Here is a 22,011-nt window from a genome sequence, read left to right on the forward strand (position 1 = left end):
ATTGTTGGGGAACGAATTACAGGAAATCAATGTATTATCGGTTTCAACTTAACAGTATTTTCAACATACAGTGGGTTTTGTGGAACGAATTACCATCGGATGTTGGGGCCCCACTGTATCATCATTATACGTATTTAACAGTCACGAACAATTTCAACTCAAACGATAAAAATGTACGGAACAAATCGAAAAATCAGTTAAGGGAATGTAGTGTGGCTATTGTATGGGCACGCGCGAACAAATTGTAAACGAAACCATCATGGAAAGACTGGAAAACAGGGTAATTCAAAAAGAGTGATACCCTCTCATACGTTTGTTGAGAAGGAACTACTGAGCATATCGTGTAATATGCACCAATCGTTAAAAAAACTCACCAGTTCAAATTGGCGCGGTAAAATGTTTCGCTCTTTCGCCTCCAGGGATGACCCATTTACGAAAATGGCGACTCCACAACAAAAGGAATCCTACAGTTTGCGAAGACGAACTGTATGACAGTGGTCCAACGGACGTTCCTTAGCTTTTCGGATTTGATTAGCCAACTAGAAGCAAAATTTACCATTAGTGTAAGCAGATGGTTTGACAGTTTGAAGAAGATGGTTGTATCTACAAATGGAAAAGCAGTGGTCATCCTCCTTAATCGGAAGAGAGTGTGGACCGAATTTGACCAACCTTGCAGTGAAGTCCACGGAAATCGACGTATCAAGGCAGTCGCCAGTTACAATTGCCTGCCGTTACCTCAATAAAACTCTTCTACACCGTCGGATTAGATGTTGTATAAATGAACTATAAATGATGTGATTATTTATAGTGAAAAAAAATTATATAATAACAATAAAATAAAATTAGAATCTTGTTATTCAAACTTTTTTAAATCAAAGTTTTAATAATTTTAAATTGTTATTGAGATACGGTATTAATAAAATTAAGAATGCTATATCTGAATCTGGTTGTTGGCTTTTTTTTTTCCTTATTTGAATTCTTTTCTTATTTGATAAAGCAATATTTGATTTTTTTTTTCTCTTGCTTTATTATAATGTATGTAATGGTGATCTAATACGTAAAACCATTTTGTTGTTGTAAACTGTTAGAATATATATATATATATATATATATATATATATATATATATATATATATATTTTTTTTTTTTTTTTAAATTCCAAAATGTATTTTTTTTTTATGTATTCATTAATCATTGCGAAATGTTACAGTAACTCTACAGTTATTTATTAGTGTTTTTGCCGATGGGGGCGCACCTGCAGTGTAAATTTTGAGTTCATTAAAAACCATTTCCATTTTTCTTAACAGAATAACGATAATTATTTCATTTTCCCTCGTAATATTACTGAAATGAATTCTAACTTTTGGGGTTCACGTTATTAACTTTAGAAAATAATTTTGCAATAAAAAAAAAGGAAGAATGTGGTATCTTGAATTTAATATCGGAGCTCCTTAAACGCAGAAGCTAAGAATACATCTCTCTCTCTCTCTCTCTCTCTCTCTCTCTCTCTCTCTCTCTCTCTCTCTCTCTCTCTCTCTCTCTCTCTCTCTCTCGTCACTGTGAAAAATCACCTTCCAAGACAGGTTTTAGATATGCCTTAGGTTTAAAATCGATACTCGGACATATATTCACGCGTGTGGTTCAAACCCCAAGAGTTCTTCTCAAAGAGGGTCATTTAAGAAGGAAATTGCTTTAGGGAGTAATTTCAGCCCTCCATGGGAGATAACCATCGGCACAAAGTAAGTTATGACGTTGTTTTCACCCTCGATGACCTGCTGTATTTCACATAAAATAATAAAAAAAAAGCCCGAACAGCATTATTTTCTTGACTGAAGTTTAAAAAAAAAAAAAAAAAAACACTAGTGCGCAACACTACAGTATATTTAATGCTGCGTTATAAACTTGTTTATATTAATTCGGTTTTGCGTATACAGTATATGAAATAGTGAACTGCAGTGTGTCAGTTATGTAGTGATGGATACTTCAAGAAGTTAAGATTTTTTTTTTTAATGAACTACATCGAGGGCATTTGAAGTGCTCTTTGTAGCTCAGAACTTATTAATTTATTTATAATTTAGTTAATTTATTTTTCAGTTTTTAAAGGCTGTTTAATTTTGACTGCATTCTGTTACCACTCTCCGAAACCCTTTTATCCTCGTAACCCTTTTAATAGTTCTATATTACGTAGCAAAAAAGAAATATCCTTTAAGTACCGATGGTACAAAGACGGGCGTTAGCAAAGAAAATGACATGTTAGTCATTATAGCCTGGTGTATCATTAAATAGCCTTTAATGTCACTTAACAGTGACAGGAAACCCCGCCAACGCCCCTTAACTCTGCCACCCGTGAACAGCAGTGAAGAATTATTAACTTGAATATCATCCACCCTGGAGTACCGATTATGTCCATTTGACCTTCTGAGCATTTTTTTAATATTTGCCTTGTGTACCCTTACAAGATCATTTACTCATCCATTTCGCTATTATTCTTTAATTAAATGTTTATATGCAATGAAACAGTGTGGTATCCTTTCGAAAAGTTGCAAATTATATTGAGAAAGTGCAGGGTTCGTTCAATAGTTAAGTATGAATTGCTCCTCCCTGTTCATTAATATCAAAACAAAGACAAAAATGAGAGCATCAATGTGCATTGGGATGACCTTAAGCATAGACCTATCATGCTATACTTGAACCTCCCTCCTCCTTAATAAAAAGAGCTAAATTTTAATTTTTAGCACAAGAGCCTCCCTTAATTAAATAATACATATGACCTTTTTACAGATTAACACGTTCCTATAAATAGTCAATAACTGTGACATATGTGGACGTAAATATTAGCATGTTAAGGCGCATTGTACATCTCAGAGTGTACAATGCTTAAGGCGACTTAATGTACAGATGAAGAACTTTGAAAGGGGTCAGAACATTGGGTTTTCCGAAGCTGGGTGGTCAACATAGCAAATCGTTCTTGTGGGTCATGATGCATGAATGCTGTTAGCCAAAATACTCAGGCCAGAGCTCTGGTGGCATCAAAAGAATATTAGAAGGGAGAATTGAAGAATATTACGACAGGAAACAGCCCTACGACAATACGCTAGATTTCCAACAATGTAGCTCCTGTGCGGGAGCACATTTAGCAGGCGACTGCGAGAAATGGGACTGCATTCTCGCTGTTTCGTCTGCCTCTGATGCCATCCTTTCGTCGTCTGCAAGGAGAGATATTCATGGGAACAAGAATAGTGTTGTGTTGTCTTTAGTAACGAATCACGTTTCCGTTTGTGATCCAGTGACGGCGGTATGCGCGTCTGGAGACATGTAGACCGGTAATCCCACTTGCATCAGGAAGTAACATACTGGGCCAACGCCCGGAATCATGTTATTAGTTACAGAAGTCCTTTACCTCTGGTCTGTATTGATGGCACGTTGACCGGAAGTCATTATGTTGAAACCATTCTAAGACCAGTGTTGTGCTCTTTCTTCGCTCCATCCTAAACATTTTTCAGCCGTGCAGTGTTCACCCACGTACGACTCTCGTATCTCTAGTCTATATCAAGTCTAGCTCCAGATTTGACTATTCTTCCATCAGGATATTTGTCAGCTGCTGTATTGTGGTCGGTAGAGAACTGCGTATCCGAATTTCCCTTTCCAACATATCCCAGACATTCTGAATTAGATTCCGATTTGGAGAATTAGACGTCCAGGGATAGATGTTGTAAATCTTTGGAATGTTCCTCGAACCATTCAGATAACATTTTGCCCTGTGGATAGTTGTCGTCTTGAAAGAATCCATCGCAATCCAGGTAAAACTTAACCATTGCAGGGTGAAGTATACGACAGAAAGATATTCATTGGAGGTAACACGCTTGAACTTTAACGTATGAGCGGATCCAATCTATACAAACCGATTGAGTGGCAAATCCAGTGAACACTAGACTCTGGATGCATGTCTTCATGAGGTTCACCCCACCATTGGTATAAAAAGTGTAAATCGAACTCGTCAGACCACACTATCTTTTTCCACTATTTCACAGTCGTCTTGGCTGTAGCGGCACCATCCCAAGTGGAATTTTTCGACTTTTTTTTTTTTTTCAGAAAGAAGTAGCTTTCGTATAAGCTCACAACTACCAAATCTAAGATCCTTCAACTCCCGCAACATAGTTCGTTTGGAAATCGGCCTTTCTTTGCCTCTGACGTACAGTTCGCTTTAAATTCCTGCGGTCTTGGAGTACTGACTTCTACTGTTTTTTCCCCCTTTTAGAGCTGCAAATCTCCTTGTATATTGTATTTTGTCTTTTTTGTATTTTTTATTTTTGTACACTCATTTTATATTTTTTAGATGGTTGCTTTTGACACACCAATGATTTCATTTGTGTTCTCAGTTGTGACTTCTGCTAATGTGGGAAACGCTAAACGAATTCCAGTAAAACAGGCAAATCAACCACAGAACACGGAATATACAGACAGTGCACAAACTCTATTATTAAAGAAAGGCTTTCTCATAACCTTAGTTTCTTTAAATAATAAGCTTTCTTTTGTGGAAAAAAAAAAAAAAGACAGCTAATTAAAACTGTCAGCCAATGTCAAGTGTTATTCATGCCTTTATCCAGGATTATTGCCATCCTTAAATTTTTATCTTCATCTGCTGAAAAATTCGAATCCCACCAGAACTTCAAGAAAGTTATTTTCACAAGATGAATTGAGAAAGTTGACTTTTCTGATATCCACCAGTAATTCCTTAAATGCCAGCAAGTCTCCCTGGGGCTTAGGGAAACTTGATTAGTTTCAATTTTTTTAAAACCCAGTCTTGGGTTTTAATCTCTGTATCTCCAAAAAGAACCTGCTGTTCCTACGCCCATCTACAAAAAACTCGACAATGTCATATATCTTTACCACAAATAACCTTAACTTTTAACCTTTTAGTGTTAGTGTATCACATATCTCTTCACTTGTATCGAAAAATCTCGGCTTTCAGTTTTACTCTCGGCATTAATTTTCTTCTAAAAACTACTAACTTGTACAATATGAAATCTTCGCTACCACTCCAAAAACTTCTCTTGACCTTTTACTCTGTCAAAAACATCAGGTCAATCAGGATTCCTCTGGTAAAAATCTGTCCACTCCCTATGCAGATTTTTTTTAGCTTTCTGTTGCATGTTCTTTCTATAGATATATTTCGAGTTATTCCGGGTTTTTCAGCCTGAAAATATGGCCTTAAATGTTTGTCGACGTGCCATTAAAAATCAAACAAACCTTAGATGCTAAATTGATTCCATTTTACTTCGGCCCTTTAGGTATAACCTTTCTCCATGTATGTGCAGTGTAACGACATCTGGTAGCTGAACTTCTTATTACTTTTACGTATAAGAAACATTGTACTGGGATAAAATTCTACAAACTCAAAGTTGCAGGGGAAGTAATGCAACAATTCGATATGACTGAATTTCTTCTTTCTAAATTCCTCTTCTTTGCAGTGATGCGTTACACAACTCAATGGTAATCAACTTCTCTCCAGACGTGGGTGGTGTAACTATCGATTGCTGCAGTAAACCTCTTCTAATCATTCACATTAGTTTTCCTGAGAGGCTTATACATCCGGTCAGTGAGTTGGTCACAAAATTGGACCCACGCTTCTCATCCACCTGGAAGCAGATCCAAAGCCTCGAGTAGCCTTATGGGAGTGAGGGGGTCCTTTTGGAAAAGCACGTTGTTGCTGGGATGTGCCTGATAGTAACATTTATGCAACTTGCAGAAATAAATACGTTAATTTGAGACTGTATCCAATGTGTTCCAAAACCATGCTGGAGTTTTTCACTTGCTCACACCTAACGTTGTGTTCACCTTGCCTGTGATTTGCAGTCTTACCAAACTTTAATCAGCTTTTCATCTTAGTTAACATGACCAAATGTTTGACCTTGTCTTCAGCCGTAACCACTTGTATCATCTACACTCTCCGCACTGGTTTTTTTTTTTTTTTTTTTGGTACACCAAACAGCGTTCTGGATATATACGTTGATTTTTGTGGACTGTGGACGAACCTCCTAACTTCCTCAATGGTTCCTCATGTAGGAAGCTGAGAAAGACCAGGTAGACCTGCTGCTCACAGAACATCGGTAACTCAAAAAGTCGTATGCCATCTGTAGATGGGGTGTCTGCTCAGTGAAGATCTGTCAAATCTTGTACGAAATTGCCGTTTAACTTGCGTCGCCTCTTTTCTTCCATCCAAAAAATGCATTGTGCTTTTTCTGCACCTCGCAATGCTAAATTGATTCCATTTTTCTTCAGCAGCCAGTAAATGAGTATGAAAACAACGACTTTATCAATTTTTTACCATGTTGACTGTAGTTAAGATTACAAACTTTTAAAGATGTAAAGCTGCTTCTTTTGCCTTACCCTGTATTTCCTTAAAATTACATCAATCGAAATTCAAGCCTAATGTCCATCTTCCTCAGTCTATGCTTCTTCAGTCTCTGAATCCTCAATAGGTTTGAGTACCATTTCATTTTTCACGAGAATTCTTCTCACTAAAATGCAAACAAAAAAGTCCTTAGTGATTTCTGAATTTGAAGTAATTTTATTGATTTAGATTTTCGATGTCATTTCCGTTATTGAAAGCTCTTGAATAAACCAAAATATCATAACTGACCATAAAAACATTGAACATTTTCCGAAAAGGAGTGTAGATGGTTCATTATCTGCCGTGTACTCCGATATGTTCTTTGACCCGAATTATTTCGTTTAAACGAAGTATCTTACAAGCATTTGCATTTCTAACAAGGAATTAAGCTACTGTTTTTGTTGTTTTAGAAACGTCGGTACTATTATCTTTGCACTCTTGCGAAAACTCAAATGCTACGAAAATTCTGGGTCGCTTAGCTCGATAATGTTTTAAATACAAACATTCCTCTAGACCTTTTTTGTTTTCATAACCTGGTTATATGATATTCCTGATTTCATATTTATTAGCTGATCTTGATCTGTAGGCTGTGTTGCCTGCAAGAACATTACAAAATGTAAGCAAAGCTCGTAACGGTTCCACGTACTTGTCTTTGTTATAACTTAGACTTCCGCAGCCATAGAGACTCCAGGTATTTTTTATTTATTTCTTTTTTTTTATTATTATCCCACTGAAACTGTGACAGACTTTCGCCTCCATATAATCGAGGGTACTGTCGTTGTTCATATTTAAATATTTACATGTTTAAACAATTACGTGAAAGAGTTCCAGGAGATTTTCGTGCGAATGATTTCTGCCCTGCACCTTTTACAGAGCAACTGGCACACTGTTATTTCATTGTAGGGTTTTAAGAGCATCCTGGAGGGGGGGAAACATGCTACCCTCGCATGAGACCGACTAACTGAGCCACGTTGTGGAAAAGGCTCATAAAAATTCCTCCTGTCATCGACGGGACTCGAACTCGGGTCTTTTCCACCCGGTATGGGGAGTACGCCGATTCTACCAATTGTGCTACGCACGAGGGCCTGCCTCACGGAGAATGACACTATTGGAAACAAGAAGGCCGGACTAGTCCTGGCGTTTCGTCACACTTGGATAGAAAATGGTGCCTTTTTACCTGATGAGACAGTGTTTCATTTGAATGACTGTGTCAACAGGCGCAAACCCATTATTGGGACCAATCATCCATCATGTCAAATAGAAATCTGATGTTTGCCCTGAGGTGAATGTTCGGGACCTCGATTGGATGGAAGGGTATGCTGGGATATTGAATCCTGGAGGACACGACGAACTCGGAATGTTACTATAGCATACTGGCAGATATCATACATTGCTCGATTAGTCTTGGCTGTAAGATCCACTTTTTACCAAGGTTGAGATCTTCTTCAAAGATGTAGGGGGGGGGGGTAGATACCGAATTATTTCTGTGACTTTCTTTGTAACTCAGGGCGAGCCAAAAAAAATAAATCTAAAAAATTTACAAAATCAGAAATAAAGCTAAACACATACAACAAAGCTTTCCAAATTGGTACCGCATTGTGTCCCAAAATTTGGCGATTTTGGAATCATACCTGCATCTGATTTTCCTTCACTGCATTTATTGATATGATTTGACTAATTAAAATGTAATTATTTATTTATTTCTGTCCCCCTTCCCCCACAAGACAAAAGCGCACAGGTTGTAATAGCGTGGGAATTCCAAATTCCGATGGCTTCATTCGACGAAGCAGCGATTGAAATGCACTAGTTGCAGCCAACTTGGTGGGTGGGCTAACAAATCGCTCTCTGTAGAGTGCTTAAGTTACCGAGGGAGAATGATTATCAATATTGCATTACGTGCTCTATTTAATTCTTGTGTTGCTGCCATTAAAGTTTTATTCCTTATTTATAAACATAGTGCCACGACTGTGCCAACGTCATTTGAACTCATAATAGCACGATATACCCATTTCTGTTAATGGAATTTGAAATTAATATATTACCATGTTTGCTCAATAGAAATAAACATTTTATTGTCAAATGATAATGTTTTTACTAATTGTTTATTATTATCTATTCATTTTTAATCCCCGTGCAGCGAATTTCTAGGAGGGTTACAGTTTTCATAGCTCTTTTGACTAACATTGTATATGAATTTGTTGGTTGGTTGATTTGGTATTTAATGGCGCATTGGAAGATGAGGCTATAATGTGGCAAGTCAATTATATATGGAAATAATAAGTTAAATTTGTATGGATTGAGTATGTACATACATTAGATCACATAGATGACATTACAGTTAACCATTAGAAAAAAAAAAATCTGAATGGTATGTTGTTATGTAATTATTTATATTATATAATGATATTAGAACTAGATGAGTTTGAATATTTGTGACAATGCTTGAGCTCTGTATTTCTTGGAGTTGCACATCTCGTTGACATCCAGGTAGAGCATGTTGCACAGAGGAACTGTATTAGCTGGGAAGGAGTACTCGAGGTAGTTGAGGTTATTGAGCTTAGAGCCCCATTGAGGGGTGTTACGGGCGCAGTGTTTCCTTCCTTCTGCTTGAGGATCTGTCAGAACTCTGGAGATGTCGGGTGTGTCAATCTATCTCACTCGTTATCAGTTGTGATAGGATAGCGATGTTTCTAACAGCAACCAGTTGTTTCAATGTGATGACTTTCAGGTTAGCAAGTATCGCAGATTTCGAGATGTTTGGTGGTTCCGAGTAACTCTATTTAGCCATCGGAGGATCCGGTATTCAATGTCAGGTTGAATGGCAGATTGACTAAATTACAAATGCATACATCAACACTGGGGTAATGCACCATTGAGTATACTGCACGATTAGATAAGTTATAGGATTTCTTAAAGTACCGATATGATTGGACTCAAGTTCGAATAGTTTATTAAGCTTTGCTATTCGAACTTGAGTATACTGCACGATCATTTTAGCATTGTTAATACCATTTAAGTTCTTGTTTGATGTTCCATAGTGCTGCTAGTATTTTGACTTTTGTTTCTTTGAAGTGCTGGAGAATGACATATTCAACCCAGACGAGGCAAAGGTCTTTATGGAATTTTAACTTTTTGAATTTGAGTTTTATTTATTTGAATGACGATAGTATGTGCTAGTATACGATGCTAATGAGATTCAAGAGTCCCTTTTCATAACGGATGCAGAAGCTAATCCATTTATGGGTAAAGGCGCCTCCGTAGCCAGGTGGGAAGGAGCAGCAGTGAGTAGCACACGCTTCTTGATTAGACCGGGGTTCGAGCCCGTCACCACTAAATATGGAGGATGCGGAAAGGTCAGGGAATGACCACCGCATATCCCGGAGCAATATGGCCTTAGTTGCTAATGCTCCAAAATAACAACACTCAACTCAATTTATGGGTATGAATAAATCGCTTAGCCTCCTGTAGGTCGAAATTCGAACTACTGTATTTTTATTTTAAAAAATCCCACATATACTGATTACAATGCACGAAACCGGTGTTTTTTTTTTTTTTTTTTTTTTTGATAACACACGTGTCAAAAAAACTTAATTCTTAAAGTGGAAAAGGGCTAATCACTTAATGCTCCGTATTCATATTTATTTTCTTTTGAATTCGATCCTTTTGGTTCTCCTCACTTGCCAGATTTCTCTGCCGTTGAGAATCGCTGATAACATTAATTTCATATTGGCGTTTCTATGCACTCTGTACTTGTCAAATATTTTCATACTAATTAGAACCACTTTAAAATATTCTTTCTTTTGCTGAAAGAATATTGTTTATTCTTCGTGTTTATCAATCGCTGATTTACCTTAAACATATAGGATGCTAAGTAGTCAGATATAAAGCTCGAACAATTTTATACAAATTAATCTTGATGTGTGAGCTATACAGCAGTTTAAAGTATATTTACACAATTTTTAGTCGCCTTGTATTTACATTATCTTGACGTTTTTAAGCTTTCATGCATTTAATAAAACAACCTAATATCAGTGTATGCAGCGACATTTGACATTTAAAGAGTTAAATTGGTATGGCTATCACCTGTTTCTTGTTCAAATATATACGCTGTACTCAACGTCGTACTGGCTAAAAGTACTTATTACTTCCCCTTGTGGTTTTTTTTTTTTTTTTTCCCATTGAAATCCATTTTATGTATTCTTTGAGTTGTCATTTCTGATTCATGAGGAGTGGAACTAATAAAGATAATGCGATAATAGGAAACCTATTAACCTTGTAATAGCAAGGTTAACATATCTTTGTGTAAGATTGATTACAGTAAAACTGTTGTAACCATCGCATTATTTTATACATAGTAAAAGTGGGTGGGGGGATATCCAACAGCAGATTTACGTACAAGGTTTTTGTTGTTCTTTTTGTTACTTTGTTTTATTTTGTTCTTAATTGAATAAGCTTTAGGAAAAGACCAGTCCCTCTCACTCTTTTTTTTTTTTTATTGTTTGTGTTCAGGAAAGCTGATGTCATTTTTAAAATTGTTTTGTTTTTTCTTCTTTTCTCTCTCCTTCTTCTCTCCACAAAATCGGTCACATAAATGCTTTTCGCCAGTACTTTCCTTCACTCGGAAAAATGTCGCAAGCCCTAGATTGCGTAGAGTTGGTGCAGTGTCTGCAACAGTTTACTCAACCTAGTTTGAACGTACAAAAACGTGACAGTTTTGTAAATTTGCTAGCCCCCAAAGAGTTTTTTTTTTTAAAAGCGAAGGTAACATCCACCAAAATTATGCACTCCGAAAATAGTAAAAAAAGAAAAAAAGCTTTCGAAAATAAATTATTAATATTAAACTCAGCAGATTACAGAGTGTACAGTATAATAGTGAATACTATACTACTTCTAAATAATGACCATACTTGTTCCACACTCCAGTTCAATCACAAGTATTAAGCTAATCACTGCTTAAGCAATTAATTATTATATATATATATATATATATATATATATATATATATATATATTTTTTTTTTTTTTTTTTTGTTGCTAGTGCCGAAAGGCGTTGGCGAGTCTGCACTTATTATTAATGATCTTTCGGCGTACCAGCAGAAATAGGTATAATTATGAACAGTTAAGGAGAATTCATTATAATTTTTATTTATAGGTATTAACTTCATTTTGTTTCCAGTCGAATTGATCTTAAGTCATAACAGTTTTGCTGAGACTATGTACTTCTACGTTGGAATTTTATTGTAAAGTGAGCCGTTCATTTAATTGCACATGCGTTGTAAGCTCAGGGCCGGCTTTTTTTTTTTTTTAATTAGGTCGCTTTAAAAAAAAAAATCGTGCTTGTCTGGATTAAATGGCTTCATAACAGTGGCCTATTTGAGATTATCATTGTTGTTGATGTTCTGGTAATGACGCTAATCGCTTACAAATCGACTTTATTTTTTCCTTTTTTTTTTTTTTTTTTTGTAGCATGTATTATTCCATCACTGTCGTCCTCCTTTTCTCCGCCCCATTTTATTGAGGTGTTGCTTGAACTTTTAGGAGGAAATCGTAGTTAATCCCAAGTATTTAAGCTAACGTTGCAGAAGATATGAGAAGGCGTTTAGGGATTGCGCACCAAAAGTAGAGGATGATTTTTACAGTTTCTGAAGATTGTGCGTGAAAGATGAAAGCGTCCCTGACATTGACAACATACTATGCAGCAGGAAGAGACGAAGAGGCCAAAATTACAACTGTACTATCTACAGAAACGCACTTCAAAGTCTAACATGTATTTCATACATGCCCCCCCCCCTACAATACCGTCAATTTCTGCAACATCCTTGAAATAGCCCTAAGTAAAATATGTTTTGAAAAGAAATACAGAAACGAAATCCTGGCTGAAACCTTCTCCTTGGTTCAGTTCTAACGCACCAAGATCGATTCCATGGTTGATTAGCTGTACAAACCAGGAACCCTTCGTCGTCTGACAGGGCCAATTCGGAATGCTGTTTTCTTCCTGGGATGTACCAAATGTCACTTTTTATGATGGAATTCAAAATGAACCTCAGATTTTTTCCTACTAATCGCATTAATAAATTTGTGTTCATTTTTATAGAATTAATTTATTTGATGTAATTTACTCTTGTTATACACTTATTTTTATTTTGTTTATTCCCATAAATCTTATTTTATTATTGTTATACGCTAATCACTTATCTCTTGAGTCTTGTAATCATTATTGTAATTACTGACTTGTCACTAATGTAAACCCCACTAGCCCTTTGCTGTCCAGGAGTGAGATTATGAGATCTCCAACTGAATAAATAAATATAACTAAAGAATCGTCATTTGACTGTATCCTGGAAAAACAGAGATAGTTAAGAATGGCTTCTGTTGCTGGTACATTCCCAACAGTTCTCTTGATGTACTATTAGTTTCAACCTTTCTTAATCCGTTTAGATCCAGTCGCGCCTCTTGTATTAATATTGAAAATGAAAATAAGATAACTAAGGGATTGTCATTTGACTGTATCCTGGAAAAACAAACGTGGCTATGGATAAGTTGTTTCGCCTTCTCCACCTCCATTCTGTTGCTCGAACATTCGTTTTTATGTACTAATATGACCTTAGTTTCAACCTTTCTTTAATCCGTTTAGATCTAGTCGCACCTCTTGTATTAATATTGATCGTTTGGAACTGCTCTTATAAATTCTTGATGGGTGAAACTGGTTTTAAATAGTTATCGCTGCTGCTCGAGTAAAAATTTCCGGCAGTCTTAACGGTCAGTCCTCTTGAGACGTATCTTTGGGCGTGCCTTGCTGGAGTTTATGAATAAATCAAACTACGTCTGCTGCTAACCGTCATTTTTGTTTTTCCTTTGCGACGGAACTTTGTTGTTGCCAACAGGCAGTATACTTTTGGCCTTTTCACAATATATCTTAATATAGTATTTATATAATTTCTTTAGGGGTGTTACGATATTGCAAAGAAACACGCGCTTGGAATTATTGCTGATTGTCGCAACAGTCTGGAAAGTTTTTCCGCATGAAATTATTTTTAAAACAACGATTTATTCCTGCCTTATCACAATAGTATCTTTCATGTCTTTGGAGTTATTTCTAATTTTGGTGTATGAAATGGCGGACATTATTAACTTCAGTATCCCCAGTTTCCAGCTTTATCGATATTTATATTATTAAATATATCTTATTATTTTTTTATAATTCATAAATTAATGAATTATTAAGTGTGTGCGAGAGAGATTATTAGGTGGGATTGTGACTTCCCTATGAACTAGCAAATGTTCGATATAGTAGCAATTCTTATTACTTCTTTCTTACGAGGGGGGGGGGGGGGGTGATCAAAAATATTGAGACAAATTACATTAAAAATGTAAAATTTTTATTGAGTTTCATTGGTTATTTCTTTTCAACACAACTCTCATCTAGTTAAATATGCTTATCCCACCTCTACAGCTATTTTCTAAATACCTCGAAGCTGTTGCTCAAAAGACGATTTAGAGTACTCTGAGTTGCGTTTATTAGCTTAGGAATTGAAAAATGTCACAAAGGCAAGATCTGAATTGTAGTATTAAACATATAGTACAAAGAAACCACAGGCTTTTGCTGCACTAGCCAAAAAAAAAAAATATTAAATAAAAAAATAAATAACTAATTAAAAATATATAATAAAGGAAATAATCAATCTGTGTTTCTCTCCTCACTTAGCATGCTAACCTTTGAATTTCTCCAAGCTATCACCCTCAGCCAGGGGGTGATAGCTTGGAGTGGGCAGAGAAGGCCCTCCCCCATAACCAAAAATTTTAAATTAAAGAAAAAGACTGCAGGGGATGTTCTAAAAAAGAAACTCAAAAGCCTGGTCGCCATTCCCCCTCCCCCTGACAATGATACCTGGATACACAACTGCCCTCAGCTACCCAGGGAGGTAACTTATTCTAGTAATTAACAAGTTGCTGGCTAAAAAAACACTTCATGTAGACCATTTTAAATCTCTTCCCCTTTAATTTGAATTTATGGCCCTTAATTATGGAATCATTTACAACAATGAAAACTTTGCCTTTGTTCATTTTAAATATTGTTTTTAGTGCCATGATGCACAAGTATATCAAAAGTATATTGTCAATGATATTCAGCAATTTTGCTAGCAGAGATAAGGAGGCAATTATCCCTTTCTATAAGGCAGTGGTCAGGAAGGATATAGAGTTGCTAGAATGAGTACAGAGAAGGGCAAAAAGACTGGTGAGGGGAACAAAGGGGTGCTCTTATGAAGAAAGACTTAAGTTCTGCAAATTGCAGTGTCTGGAGACTAGGCACCTGCGAGGTGATCTCATTGAGGTGTATAAGGCTTTGAACGGATTGAGCAGGTTCATTGCTGATAGGATTCTTGTTCAGATTACAAACCTGAGGGGGAATAAAAGCAAATTGAGGAAAGATAGAATAGATGTGCTGAAATTTGCTTTTAGCTAGGGGGTAGTTGATTGCTGGAACAAACTTTTATTTGTCTTTGTGGTTTTTTTTTTTTTTTTTTGGCTGATGCTGTATACAAACTTATACAGCTTGCTTTCTTCCATCATATACTTCTGCTAGTGCTAATATCTTTGAACAGTCAAATATGAAGTTTTGTGAGCAGTGCAGACAGGCTGCAAGAATAGCTCATAGGGTTTTGTCAGTGATATACAGGAATTTTGCTAGCAGGGATAAGGAGGTGATTATCCCCTTGTATAAGGTAATGGTCAGGTCACACCTTGAGTACTTCATACAGGTCTGGAGGCCTCATTTTAGGAAGGACGTGGAGCTGCTGTAACGAGTACAGAGGAGGGCAACGAGATTGGCGAGTGAAACAAAGGATTTCTCTTACCAAAAAGACTTAAGTTCTGAAAATTGAAGTGTTTGGAGACTAGGCACCTGCGAGGTGATCTGATTGAGGTGTATAAGGCCTTGAATGGTTTGAGCAAGCTCAGTGCTGATGGGATTATTCCTCTTGATCATATTTATACACCTGAGGGGCCACAAATGCAAATTGAGGAAAGTCAGTTGTAGAATAGATGTGCAGAAATTTGCCTTTGGTCAGTGGCTGGTTGATTGCTGGAACAAGTTTCCATCTGTCGTTGTGGAAGTTGATAGCTTAAATTTCAGGTAGAACTAGACAAACTTTTGGAGTGAATTGGTGGGTGAAATGAGAAAGTTTTTTTTGTGTTGGCTGATGCTGTATAAGCTTGCTTTCTTGCATTATATGCCTCTACTAATGCTAAGCTTGCATCTTTTGATTCAATTAATACTAACTGTTTTTAAAAGCCAAAGCTTCTGTGTTCATTAAGAGAATGAACACAAACACTTGATAGGTTAAATAAATTTAAGGAGGAACTGGACAGGCATTTGGAGGGAATGGTGTGTTTTTTTTTTTTTTTTTTTTTTTTGGCTGATGCTGCAAAAGCTCATACACTTGCTTTCTTGCATCACATGCCACTACTACTACTAAAAACTGAAATTTGGCACTTAAACCTGCTTGGAGTGTAATTTGCCTTTAATTTCTTAAAGAATTACAGATCATTCTTCAGTAATGTTGTCCTTATGACTTACAAGCTTGGTATGTGAAGCTGATGGACAGCATTACAAGAGTTCACTGAAGAAGTGGTCAGGAAGTACCATTAAACATTTGAGAATAATCTATAATTCTTTAAGAAATTAAAGGCAGATTACACTCCATGCAGGCTTAACTGCTCATTATTTCACCAATTTCCAGTTTGTTCATTTTACTGTCCATCTCAAAGCATTATAGATCTCAGTTAGATCTCCTCCAAGGTGCATGGTTGCCAAGCTTTTGTAGTCCACATATTCCAAGTCTTTCCTAATATGGGTGTCCTTTTGTAGATATCACCAAGTAGGTTGCCCAGCTTTGGACCCTTCCAAGAAATCCAATCCCCCTTTTTTTTTTTTTTGGCACGTCTCCATTTGGACATAGTATTCCAACTGCTGTCTTACAATATCTTACACTACATGGGTTAAGCAGAAAACACTTCCCTACCTCTCATTACAAGCAAATGTTCAATAAATTATCAGTAGGATTTATCATAAAAATAAATTAATAAATAAGTTACAAATAGGTAGGGGAGTGAGGAACTGTTTTCTGCTTAACCCATGTAGTGTTTCTTCAACATTTAAGGCTGTGTGCATTCTAGCAGTTGTTTTCAAATAAGATCATTGCTGGCTTACTGTCTGGTTCAGTTGCATTAGTCTCACTAATATCATTCAGACTTAGGATGTTTTTCCACAGTATATGTAAATAATGCCCTTCATATTGAGAAGGTGATGATCATTTCTTACCAGCAGACTTCACAGACCATGTTTTCTTTGGAGGTGTAGATGCTGCTATGCTTCCACTGCAGACCTGCAGACTTTGTTGTTTTGATTCAGAATTGTATAGTGGATCCGGGATTCATCTCCAGTAATTTTTCTGCTCTAAAAATCATTTTTCCGAAGTTATTTGTTTTGAGTGAATACAGATGTCAGTTAACTTGCTTTTGTACAGGAGTAAGGAGTTGGACTCAGCACGAACAAAGATGTGCCATTCCTAAATGTTCTTTAATGGTACCTTTTGTACTCCAATAACTAATACCCTAGGGCAGTGGTTTTCAACCAGGGTGCTGCAACAACATTCCAGGGGTGCCACATAATTTGGGTTTAAGTTAATTAAACATTATTTCTTTTTAATTTTATTTCATTATAAAAAGTGTACAGTATCTCTTTAATTTTGTGGTGATCTATAATTGATCTTTAGTATATAAAGAATAAAATTATTATATACTGTATATATATATATAATTTGTATTATGTAAATGTAATTTTTATAATTATATTATTGTAATAACTATCATATAACATATTTTTTTAATATTACACACACACACACACACACACACACACACACACACACACAGAAAGAGAATCTGATCTAACGGGCAGAAAACTGATAAGGGTGCCGCAAAATAAAATAAATACTTAGGGGTGCCGTTATTAAAAAAAGGTTGAAAACCATTGCCCTAGGGCATCAGTAATTCAAGGATGATAGTAGATGCTATACCAGTAGTCACATCAGTTATTGATGTTGATGGACACTCTGGGATAAGGCCATGTTCTGTGCTGGTTCCTTCATCTTTGAACTGCTTATGCCATCTGAATACAGTGAATTTAGGTTCAATAAATTTTTCCATAGACTTTTTTTTGCAAAATTTTTAATGTTTATCTTAATTTTTTGTTTATCAGAACTCAGAATTTCATATTGGCTTGTTCTTTGTTAATTATTTTTCTTGAAGGTTCTTGAAATATGAAGGTTATTAACAAACAGTATGTCTTGGCAAAGGAGGCAAACATTCCTGGTTTTATTGTATAAAATTTTTAAATGAGCGTTTTGAGTTAAGATGACCCATATGAATTTGGTTTTCACTTTTGGGATTAGCAGAATGTTGATAACTATTTGAAAGAGAAGTTAATAAGAGCTGATTTATTTTGGTTAATAGATATCCCAAAGAATTTTAAGTAGCTTACAAAGAGTGATAAGAGGGTATTTAAAACGCTGGCACTTGTTTCCTTGAGGAAGACTGAGTGGTACAGACAATATTTCTTGCAAATAAGTTGTAATGTTGAGAAGAAAGAAGATAGCAGCAAAAAGGAGAGGACAGGGTAGGATATACCACTTTGGGGGATACCTATTGATGTTTTAGAGAACACCTTGTCATTAAATGTGATATATAGAATCTGTGCTGATAGAATAATTTTTGAGAAGGCATGGAGAATGGTGCAGAGATGTAAAAATAAAGTTTCCAATAAAACTAAAAAGGCCAAAGTTGAAACTGTATATGGGCCATAAAAGAGTTAGCAAAAGCTTAAGATGCCGAAGTTATGACAAGAAATATGCATTTACGCAATTTTTAAACACCGTTTTTAGTTTAACCAATGATTTCTCACACTACTGTTTTTGATTCATATAATCACAACGGATTATTGAGGTGAATGCCGCCTCTCTATTAAGCTTTGACTAAATGCGTATTGTATATGGCCTTGATAAACCCAGGGTCCCGAGCTGGATATCATCATTCCTCTCTTTCTTAGTGATTCCTTTCTTCTTTTCTCTCTCTCACAGAGTAACTCGGGGGATTTTTCTTTTGGCTGGTGCAGCATAAGCCTCAGGCCTTGTACCATATGGCTAATAATAAGAGGAGATGTCTAATAAAACTGCATGCAATTGACAGTCGTTTTCAAGCATGATAAATTCTGTTAAGAAACACAGTTAAACAAGTTTAACTGTGTTTAACTCTACCACCCATGTGGTAGAGTTTAACTCTACCACCCATGAAGTTGCCTTCATGGGTGGTAGAGGCCGAGAGTTTGGGGAAATTCAAAGGTCATCTGGATAGTACTTTCGGGTAAGGGAAGCACATAGGATGATAGGTTTAATTTCCTTTTTATTTATTTTTTATTTTATTAATTATTATTATTTAGTTATTTATTTTTATTTTTTTGTTTTTATCATTGTTTTGTTCGGATTTATTTTTTTTTATTTATTTTTTATTTTTTTTTTTTGGCTGGTGCAGCATAAGCCATAGGCTTTCTTGCACCATGCGGCCGTTACTAATACTAATACTAAGTTAGCATAGATCTTTTTGTTGTTGCATAATGGAGAGTAGGAATATTCCTGATGTTCATTTGTGGGTTTAGAGAAGAAAAGGATATTTTTTCTACAAGCTTTAGAAAACCTGTGGTGATTGAGATGGGTCTTAAGTGATAGCCTTGAAGGTTTGTATTCAACTCATGATTTCATATGGATTTTTCTGGACTTTTGCTGAAAAACTCTTGTGTTGTGCAGAGAGAACCTGGACTTGCAGATGCAAGCATTGCTTTGAACTGCTTATGCTAATTGTAAATTGATTTATGTTGTGGTTGGTCCTTTTTTTAATGAATATAAAGGTTGCACTGCACAGCAGTCATGAATTTGTTTTTTCAAACTGGTTGACATAATTCTTTTTCTTGTAGAAAAGCCAATTGAGCAACACATTCCCTTTGGTAGGTGTAATGACTAAAATTATATTACTAACAAAGATTAAAAAAATTTTACAGTTTATATTATTTGGTGTCTGAAATTTACTTTATGCCTAATTAGTATTTAATAAACTTTTTTTTAATCACACCATACTTTAAACACTCAAATTATGTAATGTTTTAATTAAACAATTTTAAAACTAACTTTTTTTTTTAATAGGCCGAAGTAATGCGTGCTATTATAAAAAAGGAGTTGGAACTTCCAATTGTAGAAATAGCAGATCCAAAGGCAACAATTGATGGAGGAGATGTGCTTTTCACTGGTAGAGTAATTAATTTTTCCATAAAATATTAGTTTTAAAGCTGTTGTCTTCTGACTTTTAGTAGTATTAGTATTATAATACTATTAATTCATTCCCATTTCTTTGTCTTTTGTGTGTCAGAGTCTGACGTCATCTTTATATTACTTCTACTAATGTGCACAAGCAGAAGGCATGGCCATGTGTCAGGGACTTAGTCGTTCCTTATCATATGATAAGAATTCCATAATGAATGTTTTATGTGGTGTATGTCCTCATATATATATGAAGTTCAGGTCAACCATGAACCACCCTCAGATAATAGCAGATAATCTTACCTAAATACTTAACATTCTGAATTCTTTTTCTTCACCAGCAACCATTCAGAATACACAGTTAATGTTAGAAATTATTTGGCTACTCCAGATCGCAATTGGTGATGGTCTCTTCTTCAGTGCTGCTTTTATCCCATAGCCATTCTAGTCATATGAATATGTGACTAAGAATGGCTGTGAGACATCTTCTGTTCCTCTTTTCCTTGGATTGATATTACTGTTTTAAATTTAATCCTATATTTTCTGAGATCATATTAATATTACACTACATAACAAATTTTCAAAAAAGATCTATTTATCTGCATTTCTTCAGTATTTCTTAATGAATTTGGTATGTTGATTCTGAATATGAGTTAAATTTTTACATATCAGTGAATTGCCCAGAAATGAAAGAAAAGTAAATAGGCAATAATTCTATATCAGATTTGTAACAATTATTAACAATGTTTAACTTCATTTACAGAACAGAATATTAATCTTTGCTACAAGTAAAAAATAAAATAAAGTCCTCAGGTTAATTAAAAACAGAAATGTCCTTAAAAATGTACATTTACATGTCTTCATCTTTTGGGATCAGTTCGATTATCCCAGCTTCATCCTGTTTACTTTTGTATGTCTTAGTGGAATGTCTTCCTATCCTCTTTACTACCATCATCCAGATTTGGTCTGAGAGTGAAAGTAATGAAACTTGAATAACATTCTCAATATGATTTTTATCATAATTTTCAATAAACTTATCAACTAGTTCTTTGTAATTTTCACTATTACCAAGAAAGTCCTTCACTACAAGGAAAATTGACTGCTCAGCATTTTGTCTTCCATTTCCTGTGAAACCAACACCTGAAACATCTACTTTACATGTCGATTAACAAATATGCTGCCTTTCACTTTTGCTTCAGAAAATTTTGGAAACACAGATTGTTTTTTATTGGTATTTTGGTATGCTTGAAAATGTCAGCTTGGATCTAATGTTCTAACAAATTATTTTACCAGTCCTACCTGCCGACCAGGCTAGCCGGGTGGGTAAAGCGCCTGCCTAGCAACCCAAAGGTCATGGGTTCGAATCCTGCCTTGGGCTTGGATCAAAGTACTGCAAAAACTTTGGGAGGTGCATTATGGCCACAGAAGCCGATGCGCCAACAACTACCAAAAAAAAAAAAAAAAACCAGTCCTACCTGTGGAGTGATGGAAGCAAGACCTGTTTCTTGGAACCAAAGGACATATTTACTATATTATATGTGCCAGGCTGCAACTCTTTTCTAGCAGGCCATTCTCTTTTTCTACTAATCTATTTCCCCTGCTATCTCAGAGGCAGAGGAAAGCAAGCAAACTTAATGAAACTGTCTGAAATCCAGAAGGAACCCTAGCATCTTGAAGTCCCCACAAACATCCATTTTATATTGGGCATACTTGATCTTCTCTAACACATGCTTTGCATTTCTGTAGTCCTCTTTAATATAAACAGAGTGCATAACAAGAATTTATGGGTGTGCATTCCTCTTCTGGATTGTAATCAGTGCCAATTTCTTTTAAAGATCAAACAAATTTAAAACAAATAGCACAGGGATTCAACAATATTTTAAAAATGTGTATAAGTGACATGTCTTTTTCTGTGGAAGCCTTAAAGTTGGGATCCAGGAAATTCCACTCTTTTAAATGAGATTCAAAGGAGGTCTGCATTGAATTTGGTAGACCCAAGTTACTCACTAAGTTATCCAATTCTTACTGAATAAGGAAATGTTATCCTGTTCAACAAGTTCATCATCCAGTTTGGAAGAGTCTTCTCTGAAAAGTTATTGGGAATTGGCAGTTCTCTATTGTTTGGCACCAGACCAATAAAGGCTGGTATGTTGAGACACACTACATCTTTTCAGTCCATAAAAACTTTTTAAACTTTCATATGTGTCCACCATACAAAAGTAGCGGTTACCATGATGTTTTGTGAGATC

At 35.7% G+C, this 22,011-nt stretch overlaps 1 protein-coding gene across 1 annotated transcript in view; it reads left to right on the forward strand.

Annotated features, from left to right (window-relative positions):
- The window catches only part of LOC150083885 (N(G),N(G)-dimethylarginine dimethylaminohydrolase 1), a 92,666-nt gene that overhangs the window by 51,086 nt on the left and 19,569 nt on the right, over window positions 1–22,011 (forward strand). Inside the window, exon 2 of the mRNA XM_090375825.1 lies at window positions 19,649–19,751. Within this exon, the coding sequence (XP_090231951.1) occupies window positions 19,649–19,751 (103 nt within the window). The remainder of the gene's footprint in view (window positions 1–19,648; window positions 19,752–22,011) is intronic.

This window comes from Mastigoproctus giganteus, chromosome 6 (assembly GCF_048544385.1).
Source record: "Mastigoproctus giganteus isolate SK-2022 chromosome 6, ASM4854438v1, whole genome shotgun sequence".
NCBI lineage: Eukaryota > Metazoa > Arthropoda > Arachnida > Uropygi > Thelyphonidae > Mastigoproctus > Mastigoproctus giganteus.